The 23,918-nt window shown below is 36.4% G+C and overlaps 2 protein-coding genes across 2 annotated transcripts in view; one reads left to right on the top strand and one right to left on the bottom strand.

Annotated features, from left to right (window-relative positions):
- TRMT13 (tRNA methyltransferase 13 homolog) overlaps positions 1-5,187 on the bottom strand; it is a 24,744-nt gene extending 19,557 nt beyond the window's left edge. The window contains exons 1-3 of the mRNA XM_007936130.2: positions 5,029-5,187; positions 2,393-2,439; positions 2,238-2,304 (exon numbers count right to left, since the gene is read on the bottom strand). Coding sequence (XP_007934321.1) covers positions 2,238-2,304; positions 2,393-2,439; positions 5,029-5,187 — 273 coding nt within the window. The remainder of the gene's footprint in view (positions 1-2,237; positions 2,305-2,392; positions 2,440-5,028) is intronic.
- Positions 5,188-5,530: 343 nt separating this feature from the next.
- Positions 5,531-23,918, top strand: part of SASS6 (SAS-6 centriolar assembly protein) — a 45,565-nt gene continuing 27,177 nt past the window's right edge. Inside the window, exons 1-7 of the mRNA XM_007936098.1 lie at positions 5,531-5,595; positions 11,970-12,030; positions 14,620-14,699; positions 15,089-15,193; positions 16,795-16,966; positions 17,644-17,709; positions 18,533-18,652. Of these exons, the coding sequence (XP_007934289.1) occupies positions 5,531-5,595; positions 11,970-12,030; positions 14,620-14,699; positions 15,089-15,193; positions 16,795-16,966; positions 17,644-17,709; positions 18,533-18,652 (669 nt within the window). The remainder of the gene's footprint in view (positions 5,596-11,969; positions 12,031-14,619; positions 14,700-15,088; positions 15,194-16,794; positions 16,967-17,643; positions 17,710-18,532; positions 18,653-23,918) is intronic.

The following is a 23,918-nucleotide window of genomic DNA, read 5'->3' as shown; positions in this document are numbered from 1 at the left end:
TTATAAATCATAGGGTAACCTCAAAGAAAAATGATAAACCTTCACATCACAATAAAAAAGAGGACAACCACAAATATTCAGCAAATACTAAAACAATAGCAACAAAGGAAATGATAACATGACTCATAAACATAATGAGCTCACCACAGAAAATAAATATGGAACAAAGAAACCAGGGACACCATGAAAAAACACGTAACAAAATGACAGCAACCAATTCATACTTGTCAATAAGTACCCTGAATGTTTATGGATAAATGCACCACTTAAGAGACAGAGAGTTGCAGATCGGATAAGAACACAAAACCCTGTCTACAAGAGACACACTTTAGAGACAAAGACAAAAATAGACTAAAAATCAAAGGATGGAATACAAATCAGACTTTAAAAGAGTTGAAAAGGCAAATAGATGACTCCACAGTCATAGTAGGAGACTTTAATACACCTCTTTCAACGAAAGATGGAACAATTGGAAAGAAACTCAGCAAAGATGTAGAAGAGCTAAACAATACAATCCACCAACTTGACCTTGTAGGCATCTACAGAGCACTTCACCCAACAGCAGCACAATATACATTCTTTTTCAGTGCACATGGAACATTCTCCAGGATAGACCATATGTTAGGCCACAAAGCAAGCCTTAATAAATTTAAAAACACTGAAATACTGCAAAGCATCTTCTCAGATCACAGTGCTATAAAATTAGAAATCAACAATAGGAAGATCAACAGAAATAGAGTGAACACATGGAAGCTGAACAACACCCTTCTTGAAAATGACTGGATAAGAGAAGAAATAAAAAATGAAATCCAAAAATTCCTTGAATCAAACGAGAATGAAAGTACAACATACCAAAATCTTTGGGACATAGCAAAAGTAGTGATCAGAGGCCCATTTATAGCAATAAATGTACACATTAAAAAAGAAGAGCGAGCCAAAATCAACGCTTTAAACAAACATCTCCAACAATTAGAAAAAGAACAGCAAGAAAAGCCTACAGTCACCAGAAGAAAGAAAATAATAAAGATTACAGCTGAAATCAATGAAACAGAAAATAGCAGGGCAATACAAAAAAATCAGTAAGACCAGAAGTTGGTTTTTTGCAAAAATCAATAAAACTGACAAACCACTGGCAAATTTAACAAAGGAAAAGAAGGAGAGAATACAAATAACACGAATAAGAAACAAAATGGGTGATATCGCAACAGGACCAACTGAAATAAAAAGGATAGTATCAGGATACTATGAAGATCTATCTGTACTCCAACAAATTTGAAAATATGGAAGAAATGAACAGATTTCTAGAAACACACCACTTACCTAAACTAACACAGGCTGATGTGGAAAAGTTGAACAGATCCATCACAAAAGAAGAAATTGAACAGGTCATCAAAAAATTACCAACAAAAAGGAGTCCTGGCCCAGACACTGTCACCAGAGAATTCTACCATTCAGACTAGAACTGACACAAATGCAACTCAAACTATTCCAAAACATAGAAAAGGATGGAATCCTCCCTAACTCATTTTATGAAGCCAGCATAACCTTGATACCAAAACCAGGCAAAGCCATCACTCAAAAGGAAAACTACAGACCAATATCGCTCATGAATATAGATGCAAAAATCTTCAACAAAATCCTAGCCAATAGAATCCAACAACATGTCAAGAAAATCATTCATTATGACCATTATTTTATGCACAGGGAGGCAGCTCAGGGGGTGGAAGTGTATGGAAGGACTGACGCAGGGAAGAGGTAACTATTCGGAGGAAGTGGGAGGGGAGCTGCTGCATTGAGGTAAATTGTAGTCAATGTCATGAGACAAAGTGTATGTGAACTGCTGAAAGTGAATTGTGAATTTGCTCTGTAAAATTTCACTCATAATTAAAAAAAAAAGAAAGAAAGAAATTCTATGGGGCAGTTCTACTGCTGTGAGTGAGAACTGACTTAATAGTAGGTTTGGTCTGGTTTTCAGCACTAAGTAACTATTTTTGAATAAATAAAATGTGAACTTACTATCTAAAGAATACTCATGTTGCATACACTTCTATTTTTTGAATTAGGGCTGTAAGTGGATTTATAGTTTGATACCTTACATACACTCAAAACATATTTTACCAAAATAAAATCTCCTGAGGTAAGAGCCTTGTTAAATAGTCACATTGTAACTTACTAAGTATACATAAATATCATACACCACACATTTCAACATTCATTTTTACTGATCAAACACTTACAGGTTTTGGCTTCTCTCTTGAGTTACATTTTTTCAAATGCTTTGCTAGTTGATCTTCATATACTGTGCTAAATTTGAAGAGAAAATTAGTTAAAATGAGATCTGTGACAATTACTATTTTCAGCACAGAAAAATCCCTGTCTGAATTATACTTACTGTTTTGGATCTAAAGGACACAAGATTCTTTTTCGAACATTTTCTTCCTAACAAATTAAAAAAGATACATTTACTTAAAATACCAAGTTTATCACTTACAGATATTAGATATAACTTCAGTGTAATCATAAACTTATACATCACCTATACAACGTAAGAAAACTTTAAAAAAAAAACAAAAGAAAACCTCCAAAATAACTGCTTTATTTATATATGCACAAGTGGTTTTAGACAAACAATGATCCAAGGTTTCAAACAGGTTACAAAGAACACCTACCCATGGAATTTTGAATTTAAGGTAGCATCAATTGTAACATTAACTATTATTTTGTGTACCTCCAAGAAAGAAAAAATGTTGCCAATATCACCTAGGACATATCATTGATTTAAAGATGCATCATCAAGATTTAAGAGATGTAAGAATGTGAAAAGAAGTATCTTAGAAACAAAAAAATAGGATATTTTAACTATTTGCCACATGGCCATATTCTACTGGTTTTCTAACCTTTCACTATAGCAAAGTTGTATCCTACATGTTTCTAACTTACATGTATTTAAGTCTATGCAATGGGGGAAAAAAAGAAAGGAAAATTAGTTTAAGTTTGGCAATTCTGTCCAATATTCCATATAAATCTGCATGTAACTGGATAGTGTAACACTTAAGACCACAGACCTGCTAGACTGCCTATGTATGAACCCTATCTCTGTTACTAGCTCTATCTTGGTCAAGCTTATTCCTCATTTGAAAGAGGAAAATAATACTACGTCTTACCTCCTAAGGTTTGTGAAAATTGAGTTAAATTTTGAACACTGATTAGCACAGTGTTGGCCGTTACTATCTTCCGCCAGTTTATCTTAGTCTCGATGAGCCTTTCAGCATATCCATGAAACTATGTGTACTGAATTTCATGGCAAGGTTAAACAATTTTTCAACTTTTGAAAATATTGTGTTATTTCTTCTTTGCTTGCTGACTTTAAATCTTAATCTCCATGTAAGAAAAAACTTTATTGTAGTCCATAAATTCTAACTATATGATTTAGCAAAACAATACTATTTCCATTTATCACTTGGGGTTAGAAACAGGATTTTTCAACCTTGACATTTTGGGTTGGAAAATTCCGTCTTGTGCATTTTGGGATATTTAGCAGCATTCCTGGACTCTACTCACTAGATGACAGTAATATGATCCAGTTGTAACAACCAAAATGTCTTTAGACATTGCCAGTTTCCCCTGGGAGGTAAAACCATGCCAAGGTTAGAACAAACAAGTTAAAATAAGTATAGCTGGTACCATCATAGGACTCTGTGATATGTTTTTTAAAAGAATAAAACACAACACCCAACTACATCATAAATTACAGAATCAGTTGCACGGCTGTGATTCAAAACCAAATCACAGTCATGGGAAGCATTTTCACTCATTTTGCAGGTTTTACTCAAGGGACTAAAAACAACATGAGGTCATTCTTCTCCAGGAATACCAACCAGCTTGTAACGACCTATTTACAGTCTACTATTTTCACCATCTGCAATCACCTTTTACATGTTTGGGTAAGGTGAAGTCTAAGGCCTTGTAATAGAGTAGAAATGAACTCGCTATTATCCTTTAACCAAGAAATGTTTGCTGGACCCTTGAAAAACCAGCCAATGCAACTGTAGGTGTACTTCAAATAGTTCCCATGATTAAGTCACAGGTCTCCCACATTCCAAAACAAGAATATCCTTGCTTTAGTATGATACACTCTAAGCAACTATCAGTCAAATCAAATTAGACCGTAGATCTACGGCTATGAAGAAAAACGGCAGATGACAGGGCTCAGGGAACTATCAGTATCCGATTTCCCTAGAAGGATAAATCATTTGACTTATCAAAAGCAAATAACACTGGGCACTCATAAGGCAGAAAACGAAATACTGACTTATTTGGCTTATTCTTTCTAATCCTCTCAGTCAAACATGCTCTTTTTCTTATGCATCTTATTTATCATATATATTCACACATATATACATTTATGTAAGGAAATATACGTATATACAACTATTTATTGTTTGACCGTACAATTATAACTATAATTTAACACATCGTACGCTTTCTGTTCTCAATTTTAAAAGGAAAGTCATTTCTTACGATGTTCCTTAATCTATCCTCCCCCTTCCCAGCAAGTAATTTTACGTTGCTTTCTAAAGAAAAAAATAAGAAAAAAATAAAATTAAAAAAGTTCCTCTCAACTGCATTCACAAGACGTGGTTATCACTTAAGAAAGAATTATTAGAACACAATTTATTTTCTAAACTAACACGAACACAATTTATTTTCTAAACTAACACGCCGGATTATAAAGGGTGGGCGGGGTGTAAGAAGCGGTAGTTTAAAGTAAAACTAAAATCCAGCAATACCGCGAGTTAGGACCAAGATAAAGGGGTCGATGCTGCACTTTACTTACTAAGAGAAAACACTGCTCAACGCTAGGTCTCATCATCGTTCCCCAGGGAGGGCAGGACAGCGTTTACTAAACGAAAAACTAGGTGATCGAGGGGTCAGCCGGAACCTTTCAGAGAGGAGAGGGGCCGCGTCCCAGCACCCACCACACGGGGAAACTATTCCGACTTTCAGGAGAGTAGGGCGATACCAGACCTCCACGTCAGTCTCCGCGGCTCCAGCGTGTTCACCACAGAACCGTTTCCCTGCTGCAACTACCAATCTGCAGAACCGCTTCTTCTTTTCCACATAGTAACCACATCTACCCTCAGCTGGAAAACCAGTCGCTTGCGGCGTTGGCGCAAAAGCCGCCATAATTCAGGACCCGCTTCCGGTGTTGAGCACCTGAAGATGAGAAGAAAAGTTGTCACCTTTCCGCGAGTTCCCTTCCCTTAACAAACATGGCAGCCTCGCGTCCCGCCATACAGGTTAATTTCCGCAACTACCGCAACCGTCCTTTCTGTACTACTCAACACCGGAAGAATCTGACGGTGGCTGGCAAAGTCCAAACTCCCTCCATCTTCCCTCTCGTTTCTATTTCCCCGCCTCCTCTGCAGGAACCGAGCGCCAAACTCAAACTTTATCAAGGTCCAGGCCCTTTACCGGCTGCTGCTGAGGGCCGTGCCTTTCCTCATCTCAGCCAGGGCAGCGGTCCAACATGAGCCAGATTCTGTTCCAGCAGTTGGTTCCGTTGCAGGTGAAATGCAAAGACTGCGAGGAAAGGTGAGGTCTGCGCCACCCGGTGCCCCCGGGTGGCGGTTGGGGTCGGGCCAAGGGAGAAATATGGCGGATCTGGCCAGTGGGCATCCACTGCGGCTAGGTGACCGGCTGGCCTGGAAGCGTTGAGAGCACCTAGCTGCGACCTAATGGTTATCCTTCTCACTAAGCTGGGCGTTGCAGTTGGGAAGGAAGGGAGAGTGTAAGATAATAGGAAGCTGCCCCTATCAAGTTAATGTCAAAAATTTTAGCGCTGGAGGTTATAGCACCATTTTTCCCTTTTGACAGGTAAGACTGGCCCAGAAAGGTTAAACAATTTGTGCGAGTGCTGTCCTCGAGTTCACAGGGCCAGCAGCAGAACTCAGGCCTTGGCTTCCAAATTTGTTAATCGCCGTTCTTTTGGATTGTATTGGATGTACATTTAACCCTCAACTACAAAAAAAAAAAAATAATAATAATGTTAAACTTTTATTTTCTAAGCATTAGTTATATTTATAGCAAATTAACGTTTAATGGACTAAAAACAATAAGGAAAAACCAGAAATTTCATTTATTCAAAAATACTGCCTGCTAGCAAAACACCTTGCTGGGCACTGGCGATTCAATGGTCAGGTAAAACGGGATTTGTCTTCATGGCATTTACAGACCAGTCTCACAGATAAATAAAAACTTGGAACTTTAATTAAAGAGATGGTGAGAGATTTGACTAGAAGTTAGAGATTTCAGTTTTTGTCTTAGTTCAACCACTTATTAATTGTCTCTTAATTTCTCTGAACCTTAAGTTTCTCACTTGTGAAATGGGTACTATATATATAACATACCTACCCCACATGGTTGTTGTGAGGAACAGGTGTGAAAATGTATGGGAAAACTGAATGGTGGAGAAATACGACATTAAAGATGAAAGCTTATTGACTTAGTGAGTTGTCAGACTTAGGTCCAAACCAAGTGGCAAGCCAAGCAATGAGATGGTACCAAAACCAGCAGCTGTATATGGCGATCTGTAGGTTGTTTTAGTTGAACAGTTTTCTGTGCTGTCCAGCATTGCAGCCACTCTAGCCACAAGTGATTACTTTACACTTGAAATGTGGGTAACCCATATTGATATGCAAACCAGGTTTTGAAGATCTACTGGGAAAACAAAATGTAAAATACCTTACTGGTAATTTTTATATTAGTTGTATTAAAATGATAACACTTTAGCTATATTGGGTCAAATAACTATAGTATTAAAATTAATTCTACCTTAAATTATTTTTTAAATATGGCTTCTAGAAAACATAAAATTACATACCTGGCTCACATTTGTGGCTTTCATTATATTTGTATGGGATAGTATTGTTCTAGAATGATAATAGAAAGAAGAAAGGAGGGAACACCACTTGTGATTCCATTGATGAAGCTGTTAGCTATTTTCCATCCGATTATACTGTCATCTGTTATATCTTCTTAAAACACTATTTCCCCCATGTTATTCCTCCTGTTTAGAAACGCTTAATATATTCCTATCATATATAGAAGGGGTCAGCAAACTACAGTGCCATGGCTAGATGGCCCACTGTCTGTTTTTGTAAATAAGATTTTATTGGAACCCAGCTATGCTCACTTGTTTATGTATTATCCATGCTGCTTTTGTGCAGTGTTTGCAGAAATAAGTAAGTGTGACAGAGACTTTACGACCCCCAAAGCTTGAAATATTTTCTGGCTGGCCCTTTATGAAGGAGCCCTGGTGTTATGATGGTTAAGTGGTTAGCTGCTAACTGAAAGGTTGGCAGTTTGAACCCACCAGCTGCTCCATGGGAGAAAGATGTGGCAATCTGCTTCCGTAAAGATTTATAGCCTTGGAAACCCTATGGGGCAGTTCTTCCCTGTCCTATAAGGTCACTATGAGTTGGAATTTGACTCAATGACAGTGGGTTTGGTGGGCACCCTTTACAGAAGTTTGCTGACCTTGACCTATAGGGAAAAAAAATCCAGACTCTGTAGTTAAGTATTCAAGATCAGTTTAATTAAAGAAATATTTGTGAATGCCAACTATGTACCAGGAACTGTCCTAGGTGCTTTCACCCTTCAATAATTAAAAAAAAAAAAAAAAAAAAAAATTATTCTGATCCTCATTCAGTGTGAACTCACACTTTAATAGAGAAACAAGATTTCCTTGGAGAGACAGCATAGCGCAGGTTCAAGTTTAGATGCTGAAGGCAGATTGCCTGGGTTTAAATCTCTGCCAGATACAAGTTAATTTGTTAATTAGTGTTTGGTTTTGTACAAGTTACTTCTCTGTGCTTTAAATTGTTGATAAAGTACCTCTTTAATGGGATTATTGTGAACATGAAAGGAGTTAATGCATATAAAGTGCTTAAAACAGTGCTTACAGAATAATCGGCACCCCCTGAACAGTAGCTATTCATAAAGTGTATTAATGCATTAAATAATACAAGTATATTAAAATCATAATAAAGAAAGACATTCAGTAGGGAACAGAAGTAATGAACAGGGAACTTGAATAGAGAGAGGTGATGCAAATGTTGAAACCCGTGGTTTGACATTAATCTGCCTTGTCAATTTTGTTCCCTATGCACCTTTCTATAATGTGCTATTCACACGAGACTACTTGTTATCCTCTGAATGTATCTAGTACTCTCCTTATACCATAATTTTAATCTTCTTGTTCCCTCTGCCTCAAATGCTCACTCAAATTCCTCAAATGCTCACTCTTTCATCATTTATCTTAGGAGCTCTGGTGGCATAGTGCCTAAGGCATTTGACTGCTAACCAGAAGGCTGGTGGTTCAAACCCACCAGCCACTCCTCAGAAGGAAGGTTGGGCAATCTACTTCTGTAGTAATGCCGCCTCGGAAACCCAAGGAGGGGTCGCTTTGAGTCGGATCTGACTCCACGGCAGTGAGTTTCGTTTTTATAGCCTATTTTAAATCCTTTCATTGTTGTTGTTGTTATGAGCCTTCGAGTCGGACCCGACTCATAGCAACCCCTCCTTGGGTTTCGAGGCAGTATCACTATGGAAGTAGATTGCCCCATCTTTCCTTCCAAGGAGTGGCTGGTGGGTTTGAACCGCCAGCCTTCTGGTTAGCAGTCAAGTGTGTTAGGCACTATGCTACCAGAGCTCCTAAATCCTTTCATTACAAGGACCTATTTTAAAGTTCCCTAAGTTGACACTAATTAATTGCCCTTACTCATTTATTAGATAGTATGGTGTAGGCCAAAGATCTGACTTCCAGTTTGGGCTCTACAGTGTAACCTTAAGCAAATCCTTAACTTTGGTCTTAGGTTCTTCCTTGGTGAAACAGAGATGATATTTACTCTACAAGATTATTTTTTAAAAAAGATGAACTATGTAAAATACTTGGCAGACATTCAGTAGTGTTAGTAACTCCTACTTCCCCTCTCTGGAGACCTAAAATGCAATCAGAAGCACATCTGGGGAAATATCATTAATCATTTAGTCTGATTTCAGTTTGAGGACATGGACCATGTTTATTTCTGTTTGTATCCCTAGCACCCAGTACAGTATCTGACTTAGAGTAGCTTTTATTTGTTTGCATTGAGGGTTTTAGGTCATAGCTACTAGGTGGCAGAAGTGGGCTAGAATCCAGTTCTGCCAGTGCCTGATATTTAAAATGTTTTTAAGAGAACATCTAGCCAAATCTAACTGATGGAAAATGTTATGTAGATTCATGCACTGTTCAGAATATGGCGTTTATTTTGAGAAATAGCGTGTTTTATTGAGAGGGTTTTTATCAATATTCTGTATTGTTTCTATGACATTAACTTTATGGAGGAATTAGGATTTGTGATTTTTAGATAGAATGTCTCCTGAAAGCTGAGATTTTTGTACAAGATATTTCTAGGGGAGAATTTGAAATAAACATAGGGCATAGGTTTATTTTATGGGCCTTTCCTTTCTTCTTTCCTCACTCAGCACCTAATGTACATGTTGTTGTTGTTGTTATGTGCCGTCGAGTTGGACCTCCTTGGGTTGCCAAGGCAGTAGCACTATGGAAGTAGATTGCCCCATCTTCCTTCTGAGGAGTGGCTGGTGGGTTTGAACCACTAGCCTTCTGGTTAGCAGTCAAGTGCCTTAGCCACTATGCTACCAGAACTCCCAATGCACATAGGCATTTGGAATATATGCAACAATATCATTAATATGATTGAAAGATGATTATGTTAATATACTTCATCCAGAATTATGTACAGAACATTACTAATTGGATGGCTCTTGAATCTTTACAAATTTATTAAGCATGACAGGACTTTTAAAATACTAAATATCCATAAAAAAATTAGTTATCAGTAAGAGTATCGTACCATTATGATATATACTAGAAAATTTTCAGAGAATGGACACCAGGCATAGTGACATTGTAAAGTTAAAAAGGACCTTACAAACCTTGTGATTCAATCCATTTATTTTACAAATTAGGAAATTAAAGGGTTTTCTCCACAGAAAGCTTAATATCAATGGAATTGGAGTAGGAATATCATCTGTTTCATATATATTGCCATCAGTACTCAATTGCTATGTGATGTATTTCTTAACTCTATAGTAGACAAATTTTTGTTGTTAGGCTCCGATTCATAGTGACCCTATGTACAACAGAATGAAACATTGCTCAGTCCTGCGCCATCCTCCTAATCTTGCTATGCTTGGCTCATTGTTGCAGCCACTGGGTCAGTCCATCTTGTTGAGAGTCTTCCTCTTCCTCACTGACCCTTGCTTTACCAAGCATGATGTCTTTCTTCAGAGAATGGTCTCGTCTGACAGTATGAGCAAAGTAGGTGAGATGAAGTCTGGCCATTCTCGATTCCAAGTGGCGTTTCCAGCTGTACTTCTTCCAGGATAGATTTGTTTGTTCTTCTGGCAGTCCTAAGGCATTTGACTGCTAACCACAAGGCTGGGGGTTCAAACCCACCAGCCACTTCTCAGAAGGAAGGTTGAGCAAGCTACTTCCATAGTGATATTGCCTCGGAAACCCAAGGAGGGGTCACTCTGAGTCAGATCCCACTCGATGGCATTGCTTTGCATTGTTTTGCCACAATTCAAAGGCTTCAACTCTTCTTTGGTCTTCCTTATTCATTGTCTAGCTTTCATATGCATATGAGGCTGTTAAAAATACCATGGGTTGGGTTTGGTACACCTTAGTCTTCAACCTGACATCTTTGCTCTTTAAAGAAGTCTTTTGAAGCAGATTTGCCCAGTATAATACAACATCTAATTTCTTGACTGCTGCTTCCACAGCTATTGATTGTGGAGCTAAGTAAAATGAAATCCCTGACAATTTCAACCTTTTCTCTGTTTATCATGATGTTGTTTATTAGTCCGATGTTGTTGTTGTTGTTCTTGTGTGCTGTCGAGTTGGACCTGACTCATAGCGACCCCTCTTTGGGTTTCCGAGGCAGTATCACTACAAAAGTAGATTGCCCCATCTTCCTTCCGAGGAGTGGCTGGTGGGTTTGAACTGCCAGCCATCTGGTTAGCAGTCAAGTGCCTTAGGCACTATGCTATCAGACCTCCCATTAGTCTGATAGTAGTAGACAAATAGAATGTGGAAAATCTTGAAAGAATAACTTAAAATTGAACACATTCTTTGTATTAGTTTACTTTCTTTCCCTGCACATCAAGGAAAGACAGTTGTTATTTAATTCTAGCAGAATAGTTTGAGACCTGCTGATGCATGGATGTTTTGTGTTTTCTTACAGATTTTCCCCTTTATTTCTACTTCTTCTCAGTTAAATTAATGCTTACAAAGCACCTTTAGATGCCTCTGTCCAATTCTGGATTCTCTAAGATGCAGTGTAGAATATGAAAAACTGTGTCCCTCCTCTCAGGGTTTAGAGTTAGGAGATGATAAATGATAATAAACTTGCTAACAATACTTCTGTGAGTGTACTGCATCAATAGTATATATTAGGTAGATTTACTTGTAGGTGTAAGGGAAAGGAATATTTTATCTTTGTGATTTTTAAACTTTCTAAGCTATTCTCATATTCACATTTTGTATTTTTCCGTGGAGTTTCTCATATGTCAGTCTGATCATTTGAAATGACATATATTTTTTAAGTGTAAAAGATTGTGATTAAATTGGTGGTTTGTCTGTTAATCGAATGAAGGCAGTAAGGTTATATATCAGGCTAGGTCAAGGAAAGACCAGGCTAGTACTAGGCCCTCTACAATGTTTATCACATCTAATCCTAGTGGAAGAACAAGAATTTAAACTTCAAACCCAGTGTGCTTTCCAGACATCTGTTCGTAATAAGTAGGGAATACCTGTGGCATGTTTTGTAGCTTAAGAGTGAAAACTTTACTTGAAACAAATGTCAGCGATAACTCATTTTACATGGACATATCTTTTCACACAGGAGAATAAGTGTTAGAGTGAGCATTGAACTCCAATCAGTTTCTAATCCAATTCACAGAAAGGTTGGTATTTATTTCTTTTTGAAATATATAATTTCTGTACATTATAGATAATTGTCTTCTTTAAAAATATGGGATCTTTTATATTTTTTATATTTTTTCATTTTGCTTTTTAATTTTGGGGCATTTTCTAACTGTTACACATCTGGAGTGGTAGAATCTGCTGGGACAACAATGGGATTTAGGGGCCCAGACTCCTTAAGTTTGCCCACTGAGTTATATAGGTCGCTTAAGTGGCATAGGGCCTAAGGCATCTGACTGCTAACCAGAAGGCTGGCAGTTCAAACCCACCAGCTACTCCCCAGAAGGAAGGGTGGGCCATCTACTTCTGTAGTGATGCTGCTTAGCAAACCCAAGGAGGGGTCGTTATGATTTGGATCTGACTTGACGGCAATGAGTTTTAGTTTTTTTTGACCTTGTAGTAGTAATTGACATTTCAGAGTGTAAATATAACAACAGAATAAATTGAAGCACTAAAGGGAGATACCATTAGTTTTTGAATCTTTTACTTTGCTTTTTCGAGAGGTATGTGGATAACTAGGGGATCAGTCCCACATGATCTTTAAAAGTATGAGTCATTAACAGAACTAATGATGTAGATAAAGGGCTAAGAAATCAGTGTGGTCTGTAAACTACCAAACATTCTGAGCTTCAACCTACCATATGTGGCTTTTTTTTAACTACTGTAATTGAAATATTTAAACCTCTTGCTGCTGAAACTATTGTTACCAACTTCCTTAAGGACTTAGGGGTTAGTACCTAACCAGAAACCCAAACCCAGTGTCGTTGAGTTGATTCGGATTCATAATGACCCTGTAAGACAGGGTAGTACTGCCCCATAGGGTTTCCAAGGCTGTAAATTTTTACAGAAGACTGCCCCAGCTTTCTCCTGCCAACCGGCTGGTAGATTCAAATTGCCAAATAGGTTAGCAGGCTAGTGCTTTAACCACTGAGCTATCAGGGCTCCTCTAGCAGTTAGAGAAGTGAAATAGAGGTATAGAGAGTTAAACTAGAAGGCAATGTGAGAGGTAGGATTATCATTTTTATCTTTCTGTATTCTGGCTGTTTCACATGAACTAGGATTTAGCCTACTGGTGTGACATTTCCATTACTTTTATTACTATCAAATTTTAAAATTTAAAAAAAAATATGTGAGAAGGAAAAAAAAATTGTAAGTACGTAAGTATAATTAGAGGATCCAAAAACTAAACATCACTACCTTTCTCTCTGCTTCTGCTTCTTTTCTGATCAAACTGTTTTAATCCCCTTCTCATTTTAGAATGCTTTCTCCATTCTCTTTTCCCTGTGTCATAAACTAAAAAGAAAAAAAAAAAAAAAAAAAAACCAAACCCAGTGCCACTGAGTTGAATCCAACTCATAGCAAAACCCTGTAGGGTTTCCAAGATTATATATCTTCATGGAAGCAGACTGCCTCTTCTATAGAGCGGCTTGTGGGTATAGCAGCTGAGTGCTTAACCACTGCACCACCAAGACTCCTCCTTGTGTCATACATTCCCTAGATGCATTAAAGGACCTAGTAGTATTAACTCTCTCTCAATGGCAGCTTCAAGGTTTTTTTTAAATAGTAACTTGGAATGGAATCATTAGGTACTTACACAGAAACTATTTAAGAACAGGGCATTGTGAGACAGAGCAAATACCCAGGTTGCTCATGTTCCAGAGTAGGGTCTATATTTATTTTTCTTACAGGTTCTTCCCTATATTTGCTGTGATTCTTCCTTTTCTAGCTCTATTTATAAGTGTTTTAGATTTTTCTACCAGGTCCTCAGTAGCCATGAGTAAATTTTAATTTAAAAATGAAAAACTTATTCTTAATACTTACTTCTTTGTAATCCCCCATTATCTTGTTGCTTGCCTATTTTCCTTACGCCACTGTTCTCTGAAGTATATAATTTCTGTGTACTTTCCTGTCAGTTTTAGTTCCTGTGATGATCTGGCACAGTATAAGCACACTATAGCTGGAAAGTGGTCTTTATGAAAGGCACACTTCTTTTGAAATTGAAAGCAGATGGAGTTCCATGTTAGTAGCCACCTGGGGTAGGGGAGAATTGGCCCTTAACAGGAAGCCCTGGCAACATGTTACCTGATACTCTTATCTTCTGCCTGAGAGACAAAAGCTACTTCTTTCTTCATAGTGGATGATTGTCAGTTCTGCTGTTGTGTTTGCCACTTTTGAAATACCAGACCAGTTAACTTGAGGAAAACTGGGAAAATATAATTTAATGTTGTACAGTCAGTGATAAAGAACATTTTTGTCATGGTGTTAATAGTGCAGCAAGGGGCTGGGTCTGTTTTGCTAAGCCTCTAGATGATATTCCTATACTTTGGATTCCTAGCATTTAATTAACTTTTACAGACCCCCATGTAGCTCTCAAAGAGTAGAATATTTACCCTTACATAAGATTCTAAGTCTCTAAAGACGAATGAAAAAATCATTAGCAGCACAAAACAAAGCCATCTGAAATATAACTCTGTTGCCTTGGTGATACGGAATGATTTCACTTCCAAAAAAGGAAGAAATTGAAAGCCAGATTTGCTGAAAACATTAAAAGACAACAATCTTTCTTTTAGGATTTAGTTATTCGACTGACTGATGATACTGATCCATTTTTTTTGTATAACCTCGTTATATCTGAGGAAGATTTTCAAAGGTAACTATTTTTTTTTCTTTCTGACCTCCAATTATCTAGGAGTAAATTGGTTTCTTAGTTTTATGAATGTAATGGTACTCTTGAAACAAACTTATTAGGATCATTTAGATGTTTTATACTATAATTATTCAGGATGTTTTATAAATAAATATATCACAGATTACCAGAATTCTGTTGAAAACAGCTCACAAAATTTGGAGCTTGAGCTAAATTTATTGACCATTTCCTCCCATTGAATAAATTCTACAAAAATCAGAGTTCCCCAGCTTAATTCTTTGTTGTAGTAGATATTCAGTTATTAAAAAAAGAATCATTCATAGTATTAATTAAGTTTAGTAATTAAATTTTTTTTCTTGTTAAAAAAAAATCTTTTCCTGTCTTCTGTTTAGTTTAAAATTCCAGCAAGGCCTTCTGGTAGACTTCTTAGCTTTCCCACAAAAATTTATAGATCTCCTTCAGCAGTGTACTCAAGAACATGGCAAAGAAATTCCAAGGTAAGTCTCATGAGACTAATATATGCTAATATATAATATATTATATATTACTAATATATAATAACTATATTAGTAAACTTCTCTCAAAACTAACTTTTTTTAAAAAAAAATTTTATTGTGATTTGGATGAAACTTTTCAGGGCAAATTCATTTTCCGTTAAGCAGTTCATACACATTTTGTTTTATGACATCGACTGCAGTCTCCACAGTATAACAGCTCTTTTCCTACTTCTTTCCTATGTTTACCAATTGTTGCATCTTAGATGGTTGCTCACAAGCTTTTAAGACCCCAGTTGCTACTCACCAAAATAGGATGTAGAACAGTGTTTTTGTGTTGTATGTTATGCCTATTGAGCATGATATCCCCCGAGACCATGATCCTGAGCCCATAGGTCCAACATCTCTCTCCCTCAGCGTAGTTGGCTATGGCTAAGAAGTTATCATAACTTTACCCCCTGTTAGTTCTACTTACATGGACATTCTTACGGCACATACAAATATATACGTAGAAGTATTATCTGCCAACTTTCTATATAGTCGTGGATATATTCCCTTTTGCTTAGACATACCTGATCATTCAGCCTGAGAAGACTAACTCTTTGTAGGACAAGCTGGTGGCAGAATATTTTCCATGTATTAGAAGTAATCCTGTCTATTTTTAAAATAATGCTTTAATTTAATTTAATTTAATTGACAAAGACATTAATGTAATCTGAAATATTTAACATCAAATGTATGTTTTTATAATGAACATGGAAAATGATAAGATAGTGTGTTTGTGTGTGTATATTCATATTTATGTAGTGCCAGTGCTTAATCCTTTCATTATAAAGTTCACCAGTCTTTTACCTATTTGTTTCATCAATTGATGATTGTTTTAATTAATTACTTGATTAGGAGTTATAAAATGTTGCTTTTCTAATTCTATCATTCTTTTAATATTTATTAAGACTCGACGGCACATAACAACAACAACAACAACAAGTATAATTATTCTATAAAGAAGAATTTTTACTTGTCAACTAAGGCTATTTGATTATTCTGAAAATTCATACTGAAAAAACCCCAAACCCACTGCCATTGCATCGATTCCAACTCATAGTGACCCCTGTTGTATTTCCAAAGCAGTAAATCTTTATGGAAGTCGATTGCCCAGCCTTCATTCTGCAGAGTGTTTGGTGGGTTTGAACTTCCAACCTTCTCGATAGCAGTCATATGCTTTAGGCACTATGCCATCAGAGCTCCTTCATACAGAAAAGGATACATACTTAATTCTTTCTTTTAAATTTTCAGAGTAAGGAGTCAACATCGTAGTGACTGCTGTGGTATTCAGTTAGCTTTTTATTTATTTTCAGTTATTGCTTTCTCTCTTCCCATCTGTCTCTCATAGTTAACTCATTTTAAATACTTATTATCGTTCATTCAATCCCTTTTCTTTTTTTTACCCACTTTATCCCATCTTTCACCATTCGGAATCCTTGTTTGCTCCTATGGTTCCAATATGCTTCTCTCCTGATCCTTCTAAGTAGAGGAGCTCTTGACTTTATATGAGAGTTTCACTATTTGTAAATATGTTACAGTGTGACACTTTCTTTTCAAAGGTTTTTGCTACAGTTAGTTTCTCCAGCAGCCATTTTGGATAACTCACCTGCATTTTTAAATGTGGTGGAGACAAATCCTTTTAAGCATCTTACTCACCTGTCACTAAAACTTTTACCTGGAAATGATGTGGAAATAAAGAAATTTCTAGCAGGCTGTTTGAAATGTAGCAAGGTAAGTTTTAAATTTAAGTTATTCTTTTAAAATAGTTATAGAAAGTCACTGAGGAGCTTATTACCTTTCAAATATTTGTATTTTTGGAACAAAATTATTTAAAAACCTCCAGGAAGTTTTTATAAATATGTGATACATTTATTTTATTTTATTGTTTCTTAGTTAGTGAAGGTACAACAATGAGGATAAAATTGAACCAGAAATTGGGAAACTTAAGTGCCGAAGTTTCTGTGGCCTTGAGCAGGTCACTTAAACTCTTAGTGTCATGATTTCATCAGCTGACAGATACTGTATAGAAATATCTCCCTTGTCTAGCCCCATGAGATACATGAGACAACATGTATGAAAGTGTCTTCAAAAGTACAAAGTGCTATATAACTATGTAAGGCATGTGGCACAAGAAAACAACATTAAGAATGCCTCTTAAGAGTTTCAGGAAGTCTTTTTTTCAAATGCTATAGATCAGTGACTCAAAATTTAATGGGTATACAAATTGTCTGGGAATCTTATTAAAATGTAGGTTCTGATTGAAAAGGTCTGAGATGGACCTGAGTTTTTGCATTTTTAATAAGCTCTCAGGTAATGCTGATGCTACACTTTGCTGCACTTTGAGTAGCATGGCTACAGATGATTGTATTAAATTGTAAACTGCATATTTTTTTAATTTTCATAAATAGGAAGAAAAATTGTCATTGACACAGTCACTAGATGATGTTACTAGGCAACTGAACTTGACACAAAAGGTAATTCAGGGTTCATTTTTTTCTTTATAAGTTATTCAGGCATTGGCTCTTGAGTTGCTTTTTGAATCATATCCAAACTTTTATGTATTTTTTTTTCAAAGTGTGCTACCATTGAATTCCCTCTCCTTTTTGCTACCTTCCCCTACCAGTTGTCTTAATTTAATCTGATGCTATTTTTTTTAGATCTTTTGTTCCATTCAAACATTTGTTATCCCCAAAACCTGATGCATTTTCTCATCTCTCCAAGCTTTTGTTAAAATAATGTATGAAAATTATCTGTCACATGTTAGTTTTCTGCTCCCTTTTTAATTCATGTAATTCCTCTTAACTTTCAGTTCCTATCTTCCAAACCTTTGTTTCTTTCCCATTCTTCTGTTAGGTTTAGAATTCCTTCCTTGGTTGGCTCCCTTGAGGCTTATCATCCTTTCAGTCATAGCTGCTGTCTTTTGTCCCTAGCTTAAAATTAAGGAGCAGAGTATCTGACAAGCTGCATGGCTTTAGGCAGAAAATATCCCTTCATAGCCCAACTCATCTTGGGGATCTATGCGTTGCTTTTCTTAATGCTAGAGGAGGGTATGGGTTAGAGAAAAGCCAGATTGAGTTAATAAAAGGTTAAGAGATGGTTAAGCTTGACCTGTGGGCCAATATAGCTCTAAAATTGTTCTTATTCAGATTCAAAAAAATCTGTGTAGAAAAATGCTTGAATATAGCTTGAAAAGATGTGATAACACTTTCTTTAATATCTTCGTAGATGTTGCCATGTTCCAGAGTATAACGTATTCAAGAGACTATCTTAATATTTTGTATTAAACTCTTAATACAGACATTATCAGAAAAAATCCAAGAACTAGATAAGCTACGGAATGAGTGGGCATCACACACAGCAGCACTGACAAATAAGCATTCTCAGGAACTGACAAATGAGAAGGAAAAGGCCTTGCAGGTAGGAATGTTAAAGGAAGCTAGAAAAGAATATTTTTGTTGCGATTGATCATTTTGTTAATTACAAAAAATAACGTTTACTGAGTGAAATAAGTCAATCATAGAAGGACAAATGTAGTATTAGTTCATTATTCTAAAAAGTCAAGGAAAGTTTTATATATGGAAGGAAACATTCTTTGTTGGTTACCAGGGGTGAAGGGGAGGGGAGGGAACACAGCAAAAAAAAAAAAAAAAAATGCATTCACTATACATAAATTATGGGAGCTCTGGTAGCATAGTGGCTAAGACACTTGCCTGCTCACCAGAAGGCTGGCGGTTCAAACCCACCAGCCACTCCTCGGAAGGAAGGTTGGGCAATCCTACTTCCGTAGTGATACTGCCTCGGAAACCCAAGGAGGGGTCGCTATGAGTCAGGGCTGACTCGACGGCACATAACAACAACAACAACAATACATAAATTATAGTTGAATAAAATGTATTTTAAAAAAATGTTTACTTTAAAATTTTAAAACATTGTAGAAATACATATATTTAAAAAATTATGTCTTCAAAGTCTTACTACTCAGAGATAACTTGTATACATTTCAATGTGTATATTTCTAGATTTTTCTCTGTGTGTAAAGGATATGTAATTATAGATATATACATACATGTATAATAAGTTTTGGTTTTGTTTTATACAATTGGGGTCCTATTAGATGTATTGATTGTAACTTTAACTGCTTATTCAAGTAATGGATATTTAAATGCTTCAAAATTCTAGTTATTGCAAACATACTTCAGTGAACATTCTTTGTTCCTAGAAGTGAGATTGCAACATATGTATATAAAATATTGATAGATACTACAAATTTATCACCCAAAAAGGTTGTACCAAAGGATATCTCAAAAATATTATGTGAGAGTACTTATTTTCCCATGCTCTTGACATTATTGATAACCTTCTTAATATTTGTCATCTGATAGGTGGTAAGATAGTACTTTTTAAATTCATATTCTTAGATTTTTAGTGAAGATAAATATCTTTTAATATGCCTTCTTACCATTTTATTTTTTCTGTGGGTTACTTTTTAATATATTCTGCTCTTCCTATGCAGTTTCTATTGCTTTATAAGTGTAGATTTCTCTTTTACCTTTTATAGTATGCTTTCTTTAATATTTATATTCGTTTTATCTTCTTGTACTTTATTAATTGTTTTACTTTGAATTAAACATGCAGCTTGATGATTTTTTTCATGTAAATTTCACCCAAATTAACATTCAGAAAATTGTACCACCTTCCAGGTTTCCTGTGTACCTTCTCAATCCATAGCGTACTCACAGGTCATCATCACTCTCCTGACTTTTGTCATCACTGGTTAGTTTTGCCTGTTCTAGAACTTCATATAAGTGGAATAATACACTGTGTACTTTTTTTGTGTGTCTGGCTTCCTTTACTCAACTTTTCATGGTATCTCTGAGATTCAGTTATGCACTTGCGTGTTTTTGTTGTTGCATAGTAGTTTATTATATGAATATACTGTAATTTATTTATTTTCCTATTGTTAGGCATTTCGGTTGTTTCTGATTATTTTTGTTATTGAGCAAGCTGCTTTGAACATTCTTATTCATGTATGTTTGTAGACACATGGGTTCATCTTTTTTGACTGTGTATCTAAGAGTGAAATGGCGGCATTCTAGGATAAACATATATTTAGCTTTAGTAGAAACTGCCAAAGAGCTTTGCAAAGGAGGTATACCAGTTTGCACTACCATTCTGGAGGTTTGTAATAGTATCTCATACTGATGTTGAGCACTTTTTATATGACTGTTGACCACTTAAATATTATCTTGTGAAGTGCCCATTCAAATCTTTAATGTTGTGAAGTATTACATGTTTGTCTATTATTCCTATTATGAATGTTTTCTCTTAGCCTGTCATTTGTCATTCATCAGTATCTTTTTCATATACATTTCTTTTTTTTTTTTTTGAATGTCATCATATTTGTGAGTCTTTCTATACAGCTTAAGCCTTCATTTTGTGTTAGGAAAACCTTTGTCACCTCAAATTTATGAAAAATATTCTTTCATGTACTTGTGCTTGTTTCTGAGCTATTGGGAAGAACTGACATCTTTGGAAAGATGTCAGCCAAGGGAAGAGGCACATAGGGCAGAGTCTGGAAGGGGTGCAAATGCTGAGCTAGTAGTTGTCCTCTTCCATGAAATAATGCATGGCATCACCTCCAGGCCATAATGTGTGACAATATACAGAGCAATACCAATGAGGGCAGCTTACCTGGTATCCAGAGTTTGTGTTTGGCCAGACTAATGGCTATAGTCTCCAGTTCTTTGGAGGTCAAAACTGATAAAGGATGGCTCAAAGCCTATCATTAATCATATCATTAGACTGTTTGGTGGCCAAAGTCCCAGCAAACAAAGACACTCCTATTAGAAGGACATTTCATGGCCCTAGTGATCACATCCTAGTACCCGACAGGAAGCACTAGCCAGACCTCTCTTTGGTAAGGCTGACTCTTTACTACACACTAGATTCAGATGAATGAGAATATTTTCCATTTTTCTCTATGCTTGGAACAGACAGATAACAAGGAATTATCTTTTTCTTGAAGGACTGATAGAATTAGCCTTTTAACATTTGAATATAGTGCCTTTTTTTTTTAACTTTTTCATGGATTTGAGTGAAAGTTTATAGAGCAGTTCAGTGTTACATTCAGTAATTCAAACACATTTTGTTTCATGGCATTGATTGCAGTCTCCTCAATGAAACATCACTCCCCCCACTTCCTCCTGGTGTTTCTCATTTCCATTATTCCTCTTGTCCTAATCCTTTCTGCTTTCTGAACTTTGTCCTTGAGCAAATGCTGCCCTTTTAATCTCAAATGATATGTTCTTCTGAGGAATGTGTACCTACCTAGAGTTACTGTTCATCTTGTACACCTGTGTGTTTGGCTGAAAATTGAACCATGGAGTGAGTTCAATTGCAGGTCCAAAGGGTGCCTAAGGGCCATAGTCTGAGGGGTTCCATCAGTCTCTATCTGACCAGTAAGCCTGGTCTTTTTTAAATCATTTTTAGTTTTGTTCCACATTTTTCTCCCACTCTATCCAGGATCTTCTAATGTGATCCCTTTGAGAGCAGTCAGTAGTGGTAGCTGGGTACCAGCCAGTTCTTCTGGTGTCCGTGTCATGGAGGCTAAGATTGTGTGGTCCATTAGTCCTCTGGACTAATTGTATCCATGTATCTTTGATTTTCTTCACTCTTATTTGCTCTGGATGGAGAGAGACTAATAGTTGTACCTTAGATGGCTGTTCTGAAGTTTTAAGACCGCAGTTGCTACTCACATGGTACCTTTTCCAGGCATTTATCTTTAGGTTCGTTTCACGTTTCCATTGTGGTTATTGGTTTGCTTGGATTTTAAATTTTTCCTTAGTGACTTTTGTTAATTTATATTTCCTTAAATTATGTGTTTTATCTTAGTAAGATACGATACTATCTTAGAATTTTTGTCTCTGTCATTTATCTTTTCTCATATTCTTAATTTGTGTTTTTTGTTTGTTTTTATTTTGATGAAACTTGATGTTGGTGTATCTGTTTTTTAGTGTTTTTGAAGAACCAGTTTTTGTTTCATTAATTAGTTTTGCAGTATTTTCCCTGCTATTTCATTAATTGTTATTATTGATTTTCTTTTTTTGGCTCTATTTTCAAATAATTTAGGTTCTAAGAGTGTTCATTAGTGCATTTGTTTTAACTCCAAAGTGACTAAAAGGTTTGTTTGCATTGCCCAGTGCATTTTCTAATAGATTTGAGAAAATCAGTCCCTTGGAACTTTAAAACAACGCCAATTCTTTTCTTCTTCCTGATAGAGATTTTATATAGCAGGGCTTGTAAAACTTAAGTGTATAGCAGAATCACCTGTAAGTCTTGTTAAACTACAGTTCTGGGGCCTCATTCTCATAGTCTGATTCAATAGGTGTAGAGTAGGGTCTTAGAATTTAATTTCCTAGTAAGTTCCTAGCTGGTGCTGATTCTTCTGGTCTGAGACTCACAAATTTTAAGAACCACCACTACAGAGCATTGTTTCCCAGATTAGAGCAATTTTGGGCAAATACGAATCTCTGGTTCGGAATCAAGAAGAGAGTGTGTCAAGGTTGTATCCTTTCACCATACTTATTCAACTTGTATGCTAAGCAAATAATCTGAGAAGCTGGGTTATATGAAGAAGAACGTGGCAACAGGATTCGAGGAAGACTCATTAATAACCTGGGATATGCAGATGACACAATTTTGCTTGCTGAAAGGGAGGATGACTTACTTGAAGCACTTACTGATGAAGATTAAAGACTACAGTCTGCAGTATGGATTACTCCTCAATATAAAGAAAACAAAAATCCTCACAACTGGTCCAATAAGCAGATTCATGGTGGATGGAGAAAAGACTGAAGTTGTCAAGAATTTCATATTACTTGGTTCTGTAGTCAACACCAGTGGAACCAGCAGTCAAGACATCAGATGACATATTGCATTGGGCAAATCTGCTGCAAAGAACCTCTTTCAAGTGATGAAGAGCATGGATGTCTCCTTGAAGACTAAGGTGCGCCTAACCCAAGCCATGGTATTTTCAGTCACCTGTTATGCATGTGAGAGCTGGACAATGAATAAGGAAGACCAAAGAAGAGTTAATGCTTTTTAGTTGTGTTGGAGAAGAATGCTAAGACTACCATGGTCTGCTAAAAGGATTAACAAATCTGTCCCAGAGGAAGTGCAGCCAGAATGTTTCTTGGAAGTGAGTATGGCCAGACTTCGTCTCACCTACTTTGGTCATGTTGTCAGAAGGAACCATTCCTTGGAGAAGGATATCATGCTTTGTAAAGTGGAGGGTCAATGAAGAAGGGGAAGGCCCTCAATGAGATGGATGGACACAGTGGCTTCAACGATGGGCTCAGGTACAGCAAGGATCGTGAAGCTGGCCCAGGACTGGGCAGTGTTTTGTTCTGCTGTGCATAGGGTCACTATGAGTCAGAGATGACGCAGCAGCACCTAACAACAACAGCAACAACATGAATCCTGTATACTTCTTTATACTTTTTTTTTCTTTAATTCATATCCTTTTATTTAATTATTTCTACACGTTTTCTTGTTTATAGCAGCTTCTTTTCTAAGAGGAAAATTATAGCAGTAAGTAGAATTACCCATCATTTTAATGTGTTGTTGTTGTTGTTAAGTGCCGTTGAGTCGTTTCCGACTCATAGCGACCCCATGCACAGCAGAA

This window comes from Orycteropus afer, unplaced genomic scaffold, assembly GCF_000298275.1.
Source record: "Orycteropus afer afer isolate SDZICR_OR568_19922 unplaced genomic scaffold, OryAfe1.0 scaffold00033, whole genome shotgun sequence".
Classification (NCBI taxonomy): Eukaryota; Metazoa; Chordata; class Mammalia; order Tubulidentata; family Orycteropodidae; genus Orycteropus; species Orycteropus afer.
Note: the sequence above shows the minus strand (reverse complement) of the source record. Positions and strands in the feature narration are given on the sequence as shown.